The 17660-nt window shown below is 40.4% G+C and overlaps 1 protein-coding gene across 1 annotated transcript in view; it reads left to right on the forward strand.

Annotated features, from left to right (window-relative positions):
* Nucleotides 1–17660, forward strand: part of GABBR2 (gamma-aminobutyric acid type B receptor subunit 2) — a 569051-nt gene that overhangs the window by 272236 nt on the left and 279155 nt on the right. The window contains exons 4-5 of the mRNA XM_054164335.1: nucleotides 192–293; nucleotides 10867–10932. Coding sequence (XP_054020310.1) covers nucleotides 192–293; nucleotides 10867–10932 — 168 coding nt within the window. The remainder of the gene's footprint in view (nucleotides 1–191; nucleotides 294–10866; nucleotides 10933–17660) is intronic.

The raw sequence follows: 17660 nt of genomic DNA on the forward strand, positions 1-17660 counted from the left end.
TTGTGTAGTACACCCATTGACATTATGGTTGTAGAAGAATGGTGCCTTGATCAGATTTTAGGTGAAATGGCGAAAAAAAAAGAAAGGTGGGGTCATGCATCACTGTCATGATCATTGCTTGTCATTACAGTGATAAATAGAGTCCATCTGCTTCCCTCTCACTAGTTTGCCTTTCTCTCAACTTCTGACAGGTGAGGAATGATCTGACTGGTGTCCTTTACGGTGAAGACATTGAGATTTCAGATACCGAGAGTTTCTCCAATGATCCTTGCACAAGTGTAAAGAAGCTTAAGGTATGTGCTACTGTTGTAGGAATAAAGAGAAAGTGTTGATTATGTCACAGCATTTGATTCATTATTATTTTTTTTTCCTATGAAGAAGTCTCATAAAACAAATATTGCTTAGGAATGATACTAAATTCCATTGCATAAAAGGGGTGTTTAAAAAAGGCCTTTTGAGGGGCTAGTCCTGCTTAAATCAATCAATACTCAGAATACTTAAATCAATGAATCATCTGGGATTGTTTAGCCTGGAGAGGAGGAGGCTCAGGGGTGACCTCATTGCTCTCTACAACTACCTGAAAGGTGGTTGTAGCCAGGAGGGGGCTGGTCTGTTCTCCCAGGCAACCAGCACCAGAACAAGGGGACACAGACTCAAGCTGTGCCAGGGGAAGTTTAGGCTTGAGGTGAGGAGAAAGTTCTTCATGGAGAGAGTCATTCATCATTGGAATGTGCTGCCCAGGGAGGTGGTGGAGTCACCATCCCTGGAGGTGTTCAAGAGGGGATTGGACGTGGCACTTGGTGCCATGGTCTAGTCATGAGGTCTGTGGTGACAGGTTGGACTCGATGATCTTTGAGGTCTCTTCCAACCTTAGTGATACTGTGGTACTGTAATACCTATGCATATAGCAAATGTTTTCATAGTTTCTGACAGGGACACTGAGTAAAGCAAGTTGTTGTTGTCTTATTGTTTGTACCTAAAACACCAGTCTTAGTGATATATCTGTGTAAGCTCTTGAGATTTGGAAGATGCTTATAATGGAAATAGTTCTCTAGCAAAAGCATTGAGTGTCTTTCCAGTAGCTTAATTACACATTTTATATTGACTTATTTGCTTTTATCATATGCATTATTTTATATGAATCATAGGGAGGGGAAAAAGGAAAAATAAATGTGATAGCAAAATAATTTATTATCCTTTCATTACTATAATGATTTATTAGGTTCCTGACAACTCATCAAATTAAAACTACATTTTAGCACTACCACGCAGTGCAACCAACAATAAAATAAACACAGGAAATATGAATCTTAAACTAGATAGGCACATTCAAAAATGACTGAACAGCAAGAGAAAGCACTTTAAAATAGTGATAATCAAACAATTGCAGGCATCAAATGTATATGACACACAATCAAAGCCACAATCCTTAAATATGTCTAAAACAGGTTAAGAAAAACCCAGGAAATTGACTGGCATTAAACCCCCAAAATTTAAGCAAGGTTTTTCACCTGCATAAGCCTAGACCAATACTGAAGCTAAACTGAAAACATTCTGAAACATGCTAAACTAGGTGTGCTTTATTATTCCCACAGGCAAGAGTTGTAAGCCTGAATGCTAAAAGTATAAATAGGTAAAGATTGTGTTTGCAGGCGCTGTTTGTGTCTCCCTAACCCAGTTTGCATTTCCTTCCTGGCACTGAAAGGGCTCCAATATTTATTATCAGTAAAGTCCATATTTATTTCTATTTTTTTTACAAAATCTTTAAGCTCTGTCATCAGAAAAGTAATAATTTAATGGCAGAGCTATTTAAACCAATGAATGATGTAGTCACAGGAGGGGGAAAAAAAGCATAGGTGCGTATTTGGGCTGAAGGCTGGAAAAAGCAATGAGATTCCAGCCTTCCTGAACGTCAGCAGCATGCTGTTTGTTTTGTAGGGAACGTCACAAGACTCTAACAAACAATACGTTAAAGTTCTCTTTTGATTTCTTCTTTAAAGCAAATTACTGCAACAATAATTATGCAATTTTCTGGGCAATTTCTTTTGGTCAGGAATATAAAATTCCTTGGACTAGATGACCTCTAGAGGCCCCTTACCACCACTGCATTCTGTGGCTCTACTTGTCCTTAGGTACATGTGTCAGCCACAAGTTAGCCATGCAGTTCATTCCTTTCTTCAAGATGTAAAATCTAGATAAACTGGAATCTGCTTACTGTACTTGTGATTCAGATAGACACAAGATACATTTTAGTTTTGTAAGCACCATTTAAATTAGTGAAATGAATGATTGTGCAATATAAAATAGTAATACCTGGGGTGATTTGCAGAAATATTTGCTTTCTGTTTTTCCCCAGTGGTGCCTTAATTGTTGCTGCATTGTCTCCAGCCTGTTTGAATCACAGTTGGAAAGTAAATTAATGCTTTAAGATGTCTTTGAAACTAAAGTTTTTAGAATAGAATAGGATAGAATTAACCAGGTTGGAAAAGACCTCAGAGATCATCGAGTCCAAACTTTCACCCTACACCATCTACTCAACTAAACCATGGCACCAAGCCTCCCATTCAGTCTCTTCCTAAACACCTCCAGGGATGGTGACTCCACCACCTCCCTGGGCAGCCCATTCCAATGGCCTGTCTCTCTTTCTGTGAAGAACTTCTTCCTAACACACAGCCTAAACCTGCCCTGGAGCAGCTTGAGACTGTCCTCTTTTTCTGATGCTGGTTGCCTGAGAGAAGAGGCCAGCCTCCACCTGCCTACAACCTCCCTTCAGGTAGTTGTAGAAAGCAATGAGGTCTGCCCTGAGCTTCCTCTTCTCCAGGCTAAGCAGCCCCATCTCCCTCAGCCTCTCCTCACAGGGCTTGTGCTCCAAACCCCTCACCAGCCTTGTTGCCCTTCTCTGGACACGTTCCAGCAAGTCAACATCCTTCTTAAACAGAGTGGCCCAGAACTGGACACTGTACAAAATTACATTCCTATGTAATGGAGTTCCAGTTAAAGAACAGAAAGTTGGAGGATATGCATTCATACATCATCTTAAATCTTTACAAATTCTAAGCATGCACTGGCAAATTGTAGAGCAATAACATTTCTGCACCAAACTTCCTTCTATATTGCACACAGGAAAAATTTGTAAAAACAGATAAATTACAGCAGATGAATTCCAGTTCGATGCAAGGGTTTCCATCTGATCTCTTCAAATACAATGAGTGGTTTGGATACTGTCTGAACATTCTGTCGGTCAAGTTAATGCAATTTTAAAATGTTGGGTGCTGAACAGGTTTGGGAGCAACCTCAGTCTGCATGAGTGGCATATACACTAACACAAACATCAGCAAGTTTTGCAGCATGTCATGATAGTGTCAGCTTACATCCTGTAGCTCACCTTTGTGTCCAGTTCTGGGCCCCTCAGTTTAAGAAGGACATTGAGACACTTGGGCGTGTCCAGAGAAGGGCAACAAGGTTGGTGAGAGACCTTGAGCATAAGCCCTATGAGGAGAGGCTGAGGGAGCTGGGATTGTTTAGCCTGGAGAAGAGTAGGATCAGGGGTGACCTCATTGCCCTCTACAACTACCTGAAAGGTGACTGTAGACAGGAGGGGGTTGGTCTCTTCTCCCAGGCAACCAGCACCAGAACAAGGGGACACAGTCTCAAGCTGTGCCAGGGGAGGTTTAGACTCGAAGTGAGGAAAAAGTTCTTCACTGAGCGAGTCATTCGTCATTGGAATGTGCTGCCCAGGGAGGTGGTGGAGTCACCGTCCCTGGAGGTGTTCAAGGGGAGATTGGACGTGGCACTTGGTGCCATGGTCTAGTCGTGAGGTCTGTCGAGACAGGTTGGACTTGATGATCCTTGGGGTCTCTTCCAACCTTAGTTATATTGTGATACCTTCAGTGACACCATAGCTAAGGTCAGAGGCTTGTGTATAGCTCAGGTGGACATCCATGCATTTAGAAGGAAGAACATGTGGATAGCTCTATTGACAAAGTTACCCAGCTTTGAGAAGATTTATTGATAACATCTTGACTATCATGTGCATGGTAGAGAATAAGACAGATTATCTGAGCTTTTCCATTTAGATATTCCATAAAGAGCCTGCCAAGACATTGACTTTTCTTGGCAGATGAAATATTGTAGCAATCCTTCTCTGGGAAGCTGTGTAATACAGCATTGTGGTGTTATTCATTAGAAATGAGACATTAAAATCTGATCAAAGAAGGGAAGCTCTGCAGGCCAAAAAATAAATAGCTGCCCATTCCAGCGTAATGTGCATCACTCAAAAACTTTGAAAAGGCTAAAGGCAGTGGGGGAGACAAGTTGTTTTTCATCCTACAGTGGAGCATCTTAGATGTCTTGATCCTCACTGTCTTCATGGTTTATACTACTCAGGTGCCAATAGTTCCAGACACTTTATTTTTAGTGGATTAATATCCTCTTCTGTGTGAAAGAAATAAAGGAGCAAGTCCATCATTCTTTTTAGAGCCTGTGCTATAGTTTTCATTTATAAAACATGTTTTTGTGGAGAGTCTGCTACAAGTGTGGGTAAATGAAGTGTAACTGCTCTTAATTTTCTTGTTTGAACTTTAGTCCATATGGGAGCATATGCATTGCTTACTGAGGGGCAAAGCTTAAATGCTGATATTGCTACTCTGATCTCTGAGAAGAGTAAATATGACAGCTCACCATCTGGCAAATGGTCTAAACATTGGTCTTTTTATATAAGTGCAGTTTGGGGAGTTGTCTTCCCCCTGGGATGTTTTTAATCATCTCATAGATCACCTGTCTAGTTCCATGAATTAAAAACTCTTCTGTCAAATACGCTCTAGCTCCAAGCAAGCAATTTACAATTCTGTGAGAGAGCTCTTGACACTTGCTGGGACCCAGTGGGTGGCTTTTTTTGATCCTTACAGGAAAGATACACCATGTGAACTTGCATCGGTCCCATGAGGGTAGATGTAAAGGAATAGTATGTCCTTGCCAGGAAATCACACTGGTTGAGAGTCAGCTAACAGTGCCACTGAAGAGGGGAAAAAATTATATCCCAATAAGTGTCTGATGCATCTCTTTGTGTAGGAATGTAACATGTACAAATACCCTGGCCTGTGAGTGCTGACATAAACCCAACTCTGATAAACAGCTTGAGTACTGGGTTCAGTTCTGGGCACCACAGTATAAGAAAGACATTGGGGTCCTGAGGTATGTCCAGTGAAGAGCAATGAGGCTGGTGAGGGGTTTGGAGGACATGTTGTACATGGAACAGCTGAGGGAGCTGCAGTTGTTTAGTCCAAAGAAGAGAATGTTAGGTGAGATCTTACTGCTCTCTATAGGTACCTGAAAGGAAATTGTAGTGGGGTTTGTGTTGGTCTCTTCTCCCAAGTAGCTAGTAATAGGGCAAGAGGAAATGGGCTTAAGTTGTGCTAGGAGAGTTTGGATATTAGGGAAAATGTCTTTACTGAAAGAGTGGGAAGGCACTGGAACAGATTGCCCAGGACCTGGTGGAGTCACCATCAATGGAGAGGTCTTTTTCAACCCTAATGATTTTAGCATTCTATGATTCTTTGGTTACATGACTGCATACTAAAAATTCCACTGTCTTTAACTGCAAGCAATAAACCCCCAGGTGCTACATCTCATAGCATCATATTGATATCTGTGTGGTTATAAACAGGAGGAATCTTTTATGATTTCCCATACATGACTAACCAAGTAGAACTATATATTGTGTTCTTCATGGTGTAACCTCTTGAATCTGGTCAAGGAGAAGATACTCAGCCAGTCTCAGCTTGATTCTGTGACCCCATACCCTCCCCTTAACCTAGCAACATGCCTGTCTCATTCTGTGTCTTCATCCCAATATGATGTTCCTTGATTGCTCAATTCTATGTTCTGCTTCTCTGATTTCACATCTCCCTCTGAGTACCTTTGTCTTGATTCTTATTCCATTTTCTTCTGGGCTTTCTGAGATTCTGCTTGTCCTAAAAGCAATTATTTCTCGTTTCCTATTTTTCATCCTCTTGAAAAGTCCTAATTCTCCCTCTCAAGCTTCTTATTCATTGATGATCTCAAGCCGACTGCTACCTCTCCAGGTTTGTTCAACAGACACCACTGGTGTGTCTTCCCCATAACTACCCCACTTCTCCAGATGCTTTTGAAAAACAGATACAATGCTCTGCAATTGGTAGTGAAAAATGATAAGGTTGATGGTTCCCCTAGCTTGGAGGTGTCTCTGAGGTTTAGTCAGTCAACACCCCACATCACACCCTCTTCAGTCAAGAAAAAAGCTGAGTCATTGTCATGGGTAACTCACTTTTTAACTGAATGGAAGGCTGTCTCAGTCCACAAGTTGGGAAAGAGACAGAGTTCCTTTAAAACATTCCCACATGTGAAATTAAGGCACAAACAAGGCCAAAGATCAAAGCAAGGCTATTTATTAAAAAAATAAATGAAACAGAGAACAGAAGTAAAGGGAGAGAGAAGGGGAGGGAAAATGGAGAAAGAGAGAGAGCAAGAGAGAAATTACCCCCCCAAGGTGCATTTCTGTCTTCAGCCAGGAGGAGGAGGGGAGACATCTCTGGATCCAAGTCCTTTTCATCCTGTGATGTCTTTGGCCAGAGGAGAGGAGAGTTCCAAGAATCCTGGTGAGTTCCAGCATGTAGTGCTTTCAGAGATGTTCTTCCCTCTCTGAGCTGGCCTATCTTGTGACTTTTTATACAGTTCATTTATCAGAGCTCAAACTGGCCCCATACCCTAGTCACATTACAATGTATACATGACTTCAGGTGTCACTTGCTGTGCACTTAGTGATTCTATGATTCTATGAATTAGCAACAACAAGTCCAAGTGCAATGAAGAGACACTTCAGGGCTTTGGGACAACAAGTTGAAAGATCAGGAGCACAAGTAACCTTCTCCTCTATCTGTCCAGTTGGCTGGAGTCATGAGGGAATAAACAAGAAGAGCCAGCAGATCAATGTCTGGCTCCAAGCCTGGTGCCACTGGCAGGATTTAAGGTTCTTTAATCATGAACTGATTTACAGACAGATGGGATACACCTGTTGCAAAGCAGGAATAGGATCCTTGCACAGTATTTTGTAGGGCTCATTGAAAGAGCTATAAAGTGGATTTGAAGGGAGAAGGGCACAAACCCAGGCTTTCTAGAAATAAGCAGGAGGGCAGATTCCAATGTTTAAAGGATGGTGTGCTAGTGAGGTTTTTCAATTGTATGAGATTCAATAAGGCCAAGGGCTGGGTCCTGGACTTGGGTCACAACAACCCCATGCAATGCTACAGGCTTAGGGAAGAGTGGCTGAAAGCTGCCCACTAGAGAAAGATCAGCATATGCTGATCAACAGCTGGCTGAACGTGAGCTCAGGTGGCCAAGTAGGCAAACAGCATGGTGACCTGCACCAGAAATAATGGGACCAGGGAAGTGATTTTTCCCCTCTACTGAGCACTGGTGAGGCCACACCTTAAGTAATGTGTGCAGTTTTAGAGTCCTCACTACAAGAAGAATATTGAGGTGCTGGAGCAGATCCAGAGAAGGGCACAAAGCTGGTGAAGAGCCTGGGGAACAGGTCTTAGGAGGAGTGGCTGAGGGAACTGAGGTTGTTTAGTCTGGAGGAGACTGAAGAGAAGCATTATCACTCTTAACTACCTGAAAGGAGATTGTAGTGAGGTGCGTGTTGATTTCTTAGCCTGGGGGAATCCTCTCTTGAACATGTAAATCACCTTGTGATCATGATGAATACATTAAGAACTGAGAAGAACACAGAGAAGATCATCCTGAACCAATGATGAATGAACCAAGAACAGTGTATAACCCCCAAGCTATGCCAGCTTACTCAGGGAGGAAATATTACCTGGGACGTCTCAGGCTGGAGGCAGCATCCTAGGAACGTCTTCCCCTCCAAAGAAGGATCATGGGGTAGTGATTATCTTTCCTGCTCTCTCTTTCTCAATTCTCTCTCTGTTCTTCTCTCCCTTTTCTTTCTTTCTTTCTTTGTTTTGTTTGCTCCATTCTCTCTCTCTTTAATAAATAGTCTCATCTTGATATATGACCTCATTACCTCATTTGTGTCTTAATTTCACTCACAGGAATTTTCAAAATAATCACATCTCCTTCCCAACCTCTGGACTGAGACTTAGCCCCACTAGCAAGTGAGAGAATGAGAGGAAATGGGCTCAATTTGCACCAAGGGAGGTTCAGATTAGATATGAGAAGAAAATTCTTCACCCAAAGGGTTATCAAAGACTGGAATAGGGTCCCCAGGAGGTGGTTAACTCACCAGCCCTGGAAGTGTTTAAAAGATACAGATGTTGTACTAAGGGACATGGTTTAGTACCAGACATCGAAGAGTTAGATAATGGTCTTTTCCAATTGAAGCAAATCTGTGATTCTAGTCTTCCATGACATAATATTTGAAATGGAGGACTCATGACTTCTTCTTTAGTAGTCAGTAAAGCCCAGAAATTTATGTGTCGACATGGAAACTTAGTAATGTAGACAAAACAGCATTTGGATATTGCATCATTGCATCTTGATTTGATGATACATCCCAAGAACATCAGGGATCATCAAATCCTAGAGCCATAGCTGATCTTCAAACTTGAACCATGAGGCTTTCTAACTGTACATCAGCAATTCTCAGTAACTGGGTTTGGATGTGGTTCTCACATTGCAGATTTCCTGCTCTGGTATTGGAAGCTCAGCTTATGCTAGGAATGGAAATTGCTGTCTGACAGAAAAAGCCTTTTTCCCTGAAATCCTCAATCATATATTTAGAAGGTCAGAGATTCAGAAGGTCAGATATTCAGAAATGAGATCTACTGTCAGCTGGACAAATCAGCAAATGGACCTATTTACTTGGGTGCCTGAACAAGAGCAGAGCAAGTCTGAAAACAGGATTACCTACCAGCATTAGAGTGGGTGCTCCGCTATGCCTTGTGTGACAAACATTTTCTTATGTGCCTGTTTGCTTGCATCATGCCAGCACACTAAAGGAATTGAGGAGTCACTTGTGTGACTGAATGTGCAGAATTTGGGTCTGAATGTTATTGCCAAGCTAACTACATGGTGATACTAGTATAAGACAAGTGGAATATTTGGGGGGGGGGGGGGGGAAGTAGAATGAACTTGTAGCTTGTAGTGCTTTACAGTAAAAAGAACAGTCATTGTGGGAAATATGCTCTGTTTTATGTGATAATCAAGTGGAAACAGTGTCTTAAACCATGGAACCACACCCTATGGGCACTATAACTTCACTCTGGAGGTTGTTTCCCAGCCAGCAGGCAGTGTTGCTATGTGCTCACTACAGGGTTATCCTCTACACCCTGCCAATGCTCTCTGGCACACAAAAACTACGCGGCTGCCCATCATGTGGTGTTTGGGTTTTTTTAGAACTGGTTCTCATCATGTTATAAAATGCAAAGGCATTTGTTCAAGTATGCATTTAATAATTAGATGCAGTGTTATTTATATTTTTTTACCAAATTCTGCTACTCCTTTTTTTCCCCCAAATATTAAGTCTGCATTTTTACATTCAGAGTGATTCAGTTGGAGCTGCAAGAAAGATCACAGTTACTTTTAATATGTGAAAAACAGAAATAAAGGACCAGAGGTTCTTTTGCTGCATAATTCTTAGATCTATTTATTGTTCTTTTCAAAACCTGTAGTACTATTGCTATAATTTAAGTAATGTGTGTGTTTAGTTTCATTGTTAGATTTGTTGCAATACTTTATCTATCTGTGGCTAAATACAAAATTGAAGACAAGGGGACAAAATGAAAATGCACAGGTTCAGAATGAACAAAGCCTATTAGGTTCTTTCTGATTTCAGGCATGCTAAGAGTGATATAATTGCATACATTCAATTGTAGAAGCGTTCTAGTATCTTGCACTCTCCATCATAATATTTTCTGCTGAACAGGAAATAAACATTGAAATTATCTGAACAGGTAATCTTTGATAAAGTGATTTAATTAAAACTGAAATGTTTGTTGCCATTGAAATTCACAGTGAAGCTGTTTCTTTTTTCCTTGGAAAGAGAAAGGGCTATTAGTAATTCTAACCAAGGGTTTTATAAAAGAAATTAAAAGTTAGATTTGCCCAAGCTTTTGCTAAGAACTCAGCTTTTCTGTGAAATAAAAGATAATACTAAGTCATGAAATCTACCTGTTCTGTATTTTATAGATCTTTGCAGCAATTTTTCACAGCTAACCCTGTTCCTGAAGAAGTGTTTTCCTGTGTATGCTTCTTAAAATATTTCAAAGTATGAAAGTAAAAATGCTCTCTTTTGACTTCAGTCATAGATTCTTAAAGTGTGATGGGTTTATTTTTTTTTTAGGGTGTGGAGGTGGGAGGGAGGAGGAGAGGAGGGATTGACAATGTGTTATAGTGACTGTAGAGAAGATGTTGTATGAGTAAATCCTTAAAAAATTACTAAAGCAGGCATAATATCAAGACAGTTTATCTCACAAAACTTCAGTCTCTCAACTTTACAGCACTAGTTCCTGTAAGCAGTGAGAACCATACATTTTCAGCTGGTTTTAATATGCAAAAGTTCAAAGGGTGTCATGCAAGGAATAAAATGAATATTTGATATGGTATAATTCAATAGTAATATTTTACAAGACAAACACGACAGTTTTATTCACATCCGTGCTGTTGCTTAATAACTTTCTTCAAACACCTCTGCTTCTCTCTCTTGCAGTATTTCAAGTTCTTAAACTTACAGACAATTGAATAGTTGTGAATTAATTTTACTGTCTGTGGCTGTAATCTGTGCTCTATATAATTGGAATGGCCAAATGAAGTGGCTTCTGGAAAGGCTACGACTGTATTTAACTGTCGCATATTTTATTCAATCTTCAGGGCAACGATGTTCGAATAATCCTTGGCCAGTTTGACGAAGAAATGGCTGTGAAAGTTTTCTGCTGTGTAAGTAAATATAAATAATTGCATATCAGAAATAAGAATGTGTTGCATTTGAATAGTAAACCTTCATGTCAGATCCAGGGAGACACAAAGCAGAAGACAGATAGAACTGCAAGATTCGAATCTCATCCTAGAGTTGTGTTCTGGTGGTAAGGTCATATGTGCATATATATATATATGTGTTTGCATATTTTGCTTTCAAAGAATAGGAAATTCAATCAGTTCCAATACATACTAGCTAATTGACCCTAGTCATTTCTGCTACTCAAAATATTGCTGTTTGTACACTTCACTTTCACTTTTGGATGTACATTGTACATATTTTACATAAAAACAAATACTAATTTGTAAAAAAAAAATGATTATTTCTTTTTAATTAAAAGAAACAGAGCAAGACTAGACTAGACTAGACTAGAATTAACCAGGTTGGAAAAGACCTTTGAGATCATCAAGTCCAACCTATCACCCAACACTATCTAATCAACTAAACCATGGCACCAAGCACCCCATCCAGTCTCTTCCTAAACACCTCCAGGGATGGTGACTCCACCACCTCCCTGGGCAGCACATTCCAATGGCCAATCACTCTTTCTATGAAGAACTTCTTCCTAACATCCAGCCTAAACCTCCCCTGGCACAGCTTGAGACTGTGTCCTCTTGTTCTGGTTCTGGTTGCCTGGGAGAAGAGGCCAACCCCTACCTGTCTACAAGCTCCTTTCAGGTAGTTGTAGAGAGCAATAAGGTCTGCCTTGAGCCTTCTCTTCTCCAGGCTAAACAATCCCAGCTCCCTTAGCCTCTCCTCATAGGGCTTGTGCTCCAAACCCCTCACCAGCTTTGTTGCCCTTCTCTGTACATGTTCCAGCTTCCCTATCCTCACCACTCCTTTCTGTGTGTGCACATGCTGCAAACAGGCATGCTGTGATTGTCATTGAAAGTAGCAGGATAGAAATGTGGATCTTCGTTTGTGCCTGCCAAACAAAGTGAAACCCCCAAATAGGTAGCTTTTCATGGGCTGAATTTTGTAATGGTCTAAGCATATTAATAATAATTCATATAAGCCAAGAACATGATATTTTAGTAAAGCAATAATGATGTCATCTGAATTTCAGTGTTTGCTTTTTAGTGTTCACTTAGACTGTTACCAATCCAAGGATTAAAAAAAAAGGGCAAGGCAGAAGTTCCAAATCTGAGTGCTACATGTGCTTCAGACACATTTGCAATGACTTAGCAGCTGTCCCTGTTGCTGGCAGGTGGATTGTGGAACATATTTGGAAAGAAAAAATACTTCTGTATCCACAAGAAATTGAAAGTATTCTTTTCTCATTCATTCTTCTCACCTCTGAGAAGTCTTTGTATATATAGATCTATTAGCTGGATTAGTTGGATTGACAGAGATAATCTCCTGTTTTTGCATTCCATGGCCCAGCTACTCTTCAGATCTCTTGCAGCTGGGGTCCATTTTCCCAGCTGAGGGGCACATTTCCTGGTCAGAAATGTCTTCCAATTTGATGTTAGACAAGAGATTGGCCTCACTTATACTACTGCTCTTAGTACCTAGTTGGATTTCTCTACAATTCTTCCCCAAGTCCATGTGCAAGTGAGGCCACTGAAGAAATCCTAGGAGTCCTTGGAGGGGCAGGGTTCAAGTGGGAGATGTCTCTTTAACATGAACACCTGCACCTATCCATGGCAATGGTTTGGTACTAGCATGGGAAAGTGTGCATAACTCAGAGAGGTTCAAAGACTTTCTGGGTGTTTCTGAAGTGTGTTAGTGTAAAAAAATAACAAGTTTTGTGAAGCCTAAAGAAATGTGAGAGATCATGTATTTAGGTTTGCATAGATGTATTTACATATGAGAGTTTTGGTAGTAAACTGAAAGCAGGAGAGGGCAGTTCAGAGAAAGTAATTTATATATTACTACACTATAATAGGTCAGTAAGCTTGTTATTAGTCATAAAATGTATTGTTGACTCATGCACTCCTACAGCTGTTGTGTCTAAGAACACAATAATCTAGATATGTCAATTTTTTTAACCCTCTTCCCCAGGTGTATCTCCAGAAAGGTTTCACATGTCATTCCCTGTTATATTTTGCATGGAGGCTGATGTCATCCAGGAAAAGGCTTTGAATTTGTTAAAGTACAAGATTTAGGTTTGGTTTTGTTTTGTTTTTCCTGACTGTGGTTATAACTGGAATAGTTTTCTAATGATCTTCACAGATGGGAAAAAATCTTTGAAGTCTGCCTCAGTTTTCTGTCCGGATTAAACATTCAGGAAGGAGGAAATACACTGGAGTTTGTGTAGAGTCAGAGAATCATTTAGGTTGGAAAAGACCTTTAAGATCATGGAATCCAACTGTAAATGTAATACTGCCAAGTCCACCAGTAAACCATATGCTTGGATACATGGTTTAGTGGTGACTTGGTAGTGCTGAACTTACAGTTGGACTTGATGATCTTAAAGATCTCATCTAACCAAAATTATTATATCCTTATGTATAATTATGTATATATTATTATATATAACCTTAAGTGCCACATCTGAATACCTTCAAGGATAGTGAGTCAACAGCTTCCCTGGGCCGTCTGCTCCAAAGCTTGACAGCGAAGAAATATTTCTTGACATCCAATCTAGACCTCCCCTGGCACAAATTGAGGCCATTTCCTTTTGTCCTACCACTTGCTACTTGGGAAAAGAGACCGATACCCACTTGACTACAGCCTCCTTTCAGGTAGTTGTAGAGTGCAATAAGGTCTCCCCTCTGCTTCCTTTTCTTCAAACTAAACAACTCCAGTTCCTGCAGCCGGTTCTCATAGGACTTGTGCTTGAGAGCCTTCACCAGCTTCACTACTCTCCTTTGGGTATGATATGCTCATTTTGATTTTGCCTGCCTATTTCCTTCCCCTCCCCTTCAAATACACACACACACAAAGATGTAGAGCACAGAACTCAAAATTAAATTGGCTAAAAGATATTCTAATAGTGGCAAACTTTAAAAACCTGACAGGACTAATTCAAGCCAGAATGAATGCTAGCAGGTGTTTCCAACAATGATTTAAATAAGCTTAGCTATTCATTTAACACTAGAGTCAAAAACAGTTAGCACTTTCAATTCTATTGGGAGTCTTAGCTTTCTAATGTTGTTTTCACCTCAGTGAAGTGAATATAATGCTGTTCATGCAATAGAAATTAGGGTATTTTGCTCAAAACTTAACACTTCAACAACCAAAATTGTCAACTGTGTTGGACAGGTAGAATTTGGCTTAACATGACATTGCATCCTCTCAAAAAAAAACAACCCTGTAGTTCTACAGAAAATTTTATTAGGAATAAAAAAAAAAAATAGGACTTTTCCCAACCTTTAAGCCATAGAAATAATGCAGTATAGCCATGCACACATGAAGACTGATAACTAGCTGATACAATTATCTGTCTGAAGACAATTAAAGATGACTATTACGCACAGGTCACTGCATGAGCTTTGGTAAACATTTAATAATGACTGAAGCCAGGCTTAATCACTACAGTTGATACAAAGGGAGTGGATTCTGTTCGCCTTGAGCCGACAGCTTTATTGCCAAGTCCCTGTTTTGGAATTAGAGGCACTATTGATTTTTAATGAGAAAGGGAGTTTCATTTCAGCTCAGAAGTCTAAATTCCTGAATTTTGTAGGTGTGGTATATAGGGTGTGTCCATGCTGGAAAAACAAGGGAAATTCAATGGAGGTTTGCAAGCCTGTTTACACAGACTGCAAGCAATTTTTTGCTGAACATAGGAAAATCTCTTCCTGAAATTTTTGTGTTGTAAATAATCATCTCTCTATGGAGTCAAACAAGACTGAAAAGCTTTCAAAAAAACTTAATAAATTAAATCTCAGATGGAATAAAGTGTTTAGGACAGTTTCCTGGCTGCTTGACGGCGAGTCAGGGTTTTGCAGCCTAGATAGAGCATGCATGAAAGATTAGAGAAGACATATGACTGCTTTATGCTATTCTGATGGTACAAAGCACTTGTATACCTTCTTCACCTTTCTCTTGTGTGCCATGAAATCTCCTTAGAAACCAAACCATTTAAGAAGTGATCTGTATACATTGAAGCAGCTCAAGAAAGATCCACATATTTGAAGGAAATGTATCTGTGAAGCATCAGAATAATTTAAGATTAGACTAGGCTAGACTAGACTAGAATAGAATAGAATAAACCAGGTTGGAAGAGACCTTCAAGATCATCGCGTCCAACCCATCAACCAATCCAACCCACCTAAAAAACTAAACCATGGCACCAAGCACCCCATCAAGTCTCCTCCTGAACACCTCCAATGATGGTGACTCCACCACCTCCCTGGGCAGCCCATTCGAATGGGCAATCACTCTCTCTGTATAGAACTTCTTCCTAACATCCAGCCTAAACCTCCCTTGGTGCAGCCTGAGACTGTGTCCTCTTGTTCTGGTACTGGCTGCCTGGGAGAAGAGACCAACATCTGTCTGTCTACAACCTTCCTTCAGGTAGCTGTAGACAGCAATAAGGTCACCCCTGAGTCTCCTCTTCTCCTGGCTAATCAAGCCCAGCTCCCTCAGCCTCTCCTCATAGGGCCTGTGTTCCAAACCCCTCCCCAGCTTTGTTGCCCTTCTCTGGACTCGTTCCAGCAAGTCAACATCTTTCCTAAACTGAGGGGCCCAGAACTGGACACAGTACTCGAGGTGTGGCCTAACCAGTGCAGTGTACAGGGGCAGAATGACCTCCTTGCTCCTGCTGGCCACACTGTTCCTGATGCAGGCCAGGATGCCATTGGCCCTCTTGGCTGCCTGGGCACACTGCAGGCTCATGTTCAGCCTACCATCGACCAGTACTCCCAGATCCAATAGGGAGGAAATGGTGGCAAAAGAAGCATCATGTTGAAATAAACCTTCTTGGAACCCAAACACTGAAATGCATGAACACTACCAACCACGCTGACAGTACGAAAATGGCTGCATGGTCATGGTACTCAGCTTTGGAGGAGCTGATTCTGTTCCTTTTTTTTTGCCTTCCCCAGACTACCTTTCAAGCCCTATCATTCTACCAGATCTCAAATGAAGAACAGCCAGCTCTGGAAGTGTTGCTTGGGTTTTAAAAAACACATTCTTGCAGGAATGTGAAAGTATCAATGCTGCCTTGTTGGGAATGATCCCTTCTTTCCAGGATGTAATTTTTGGCTATTTTGAAACTTCCAGTTTTCAGCCCATATCCCAGAACATTAACAGATTATGCAGGACACACACCCAAGTGCTTATGCAAGCGGAACATTTCCAACAGCTCCAATTTCAGAGCAGTTCACAGCCAATACCTCCCTGGAACACATGATCTGATACTTTAATCTGTATAGCACAGAGGAAGCTACAGAAGTTTGTCCTTCTGTAAAAGCATTATTCTGTGTCAGTTTGTGTCCTCAGTGATTTGAAAACTGTCAAATGAAAGACACATATCACTGAAAGGTCTTGAATGACCTAACTGTGTAATGGAAACTTTTAGATATCAGGAAGTGTTGCAGGATGGGATTGATGTTTTCCTTGCAGGTGGACCTGGGGTGCACTGTTGCTATAGCTGTAGCAGAAGTGGAGATGTGAAGGAGGGAAAAATCAGATATGTTTCTGGAAGGATAGGAGTAAAGAGCAAGGGAAAAACAATTCATGTAGATTGTGAAATAGGTAAGATATTAAATGGCAGACACTGGGTTTCAGACAGGAGCTCTTTTAAGCAGCATTGTATATGCATGAAATGTGATTTTGGCAGAACAAAAGCTCCCGCAACCAGGGGCCAAACAAATCTGCTTTGTGCACAATACATTTATGAACTGATTTGGCACCATTATAATAGCCTTCACAGATTTAAAGCCCAATTTTAATTTGGGTATTAACATATTTAGGAGGCTGTCCCTATTGAATTTTTCCTATTCATCTTTATTTATCTGATAGGCTTTTGCTATCATCTTTGGGATGCTTTTCAAAACAGTTATGTTATGAATGACTAATATGTCCTGTTTGCATTCTCATAATTTCCTCCTTCTCTAACATTTTCTGTGAAGATCTAGCAGTTTTCCACCTAAGAGCAGTGAGGTTGCACCATGTATTTCTAAAAATCAGATATCTTTTTTTTTTTTAATCTTATAAATGTGTCTTGTATCTATAGTATTGCTTATATTAGGAGCTAAAGAAGCATGAAACCTGCTGTTTTGAAATGGAGTCTGACTGAAATGTCAAATGAAAAATCATGGAATAGAATAGAATAGAACAAAAAAGAAAGAATAGAATAGAATAGTGTTGTTTCTTGCTGATCAGAAGAAACTGCTTCCACTCTGTTGTAGCAGAGTCACACAATTTGCATTTGCAACGTTGTGACTTGATGGTGCCTAGGATCCAAGTTTTCTTGTTTAACCTTATCCTGGTTTATGTGGTCTTTAGGGTAATATTAGGATGAAAACAACAATTTAAATGTGGTTGCATAGTGGTCCTACCACTCTTGTAGTAGTTGTGTTATGGAGAATTTTCTATGGAAACACTGTGCCTTCTGCCAGTGTTCTTCTTTATCCCCCCCCCCTGGATTTTAGGATTCAGGGTGCTTTTTTTCTGCTTGTGAATAAATGGTCTATTGAAAGCAAAATAGGTGTTAGTAAATTCTGTTCTTGTGATCCAAATTTTATAGATGGGAATCTTCCAGAAAGAATTTTATGCAAGTAATTATTCTAAACTGTTC

The sequence above is a fragment of the Dryobates pubescens genome, chromosome 9, assembly GCF_014839835.1.
Source record: "Dryobates pubescens isolate bDryPub1 chromosome 9, bDryPub1.pri, whole genome shotgun sequence".
In the NCBI taxonomy this organism is placed as follows: Eukaryota; Metazoa; Chordata; class Aves; order Piciformes; family Picidae; genus Dryobates; species Dryobates pubescens.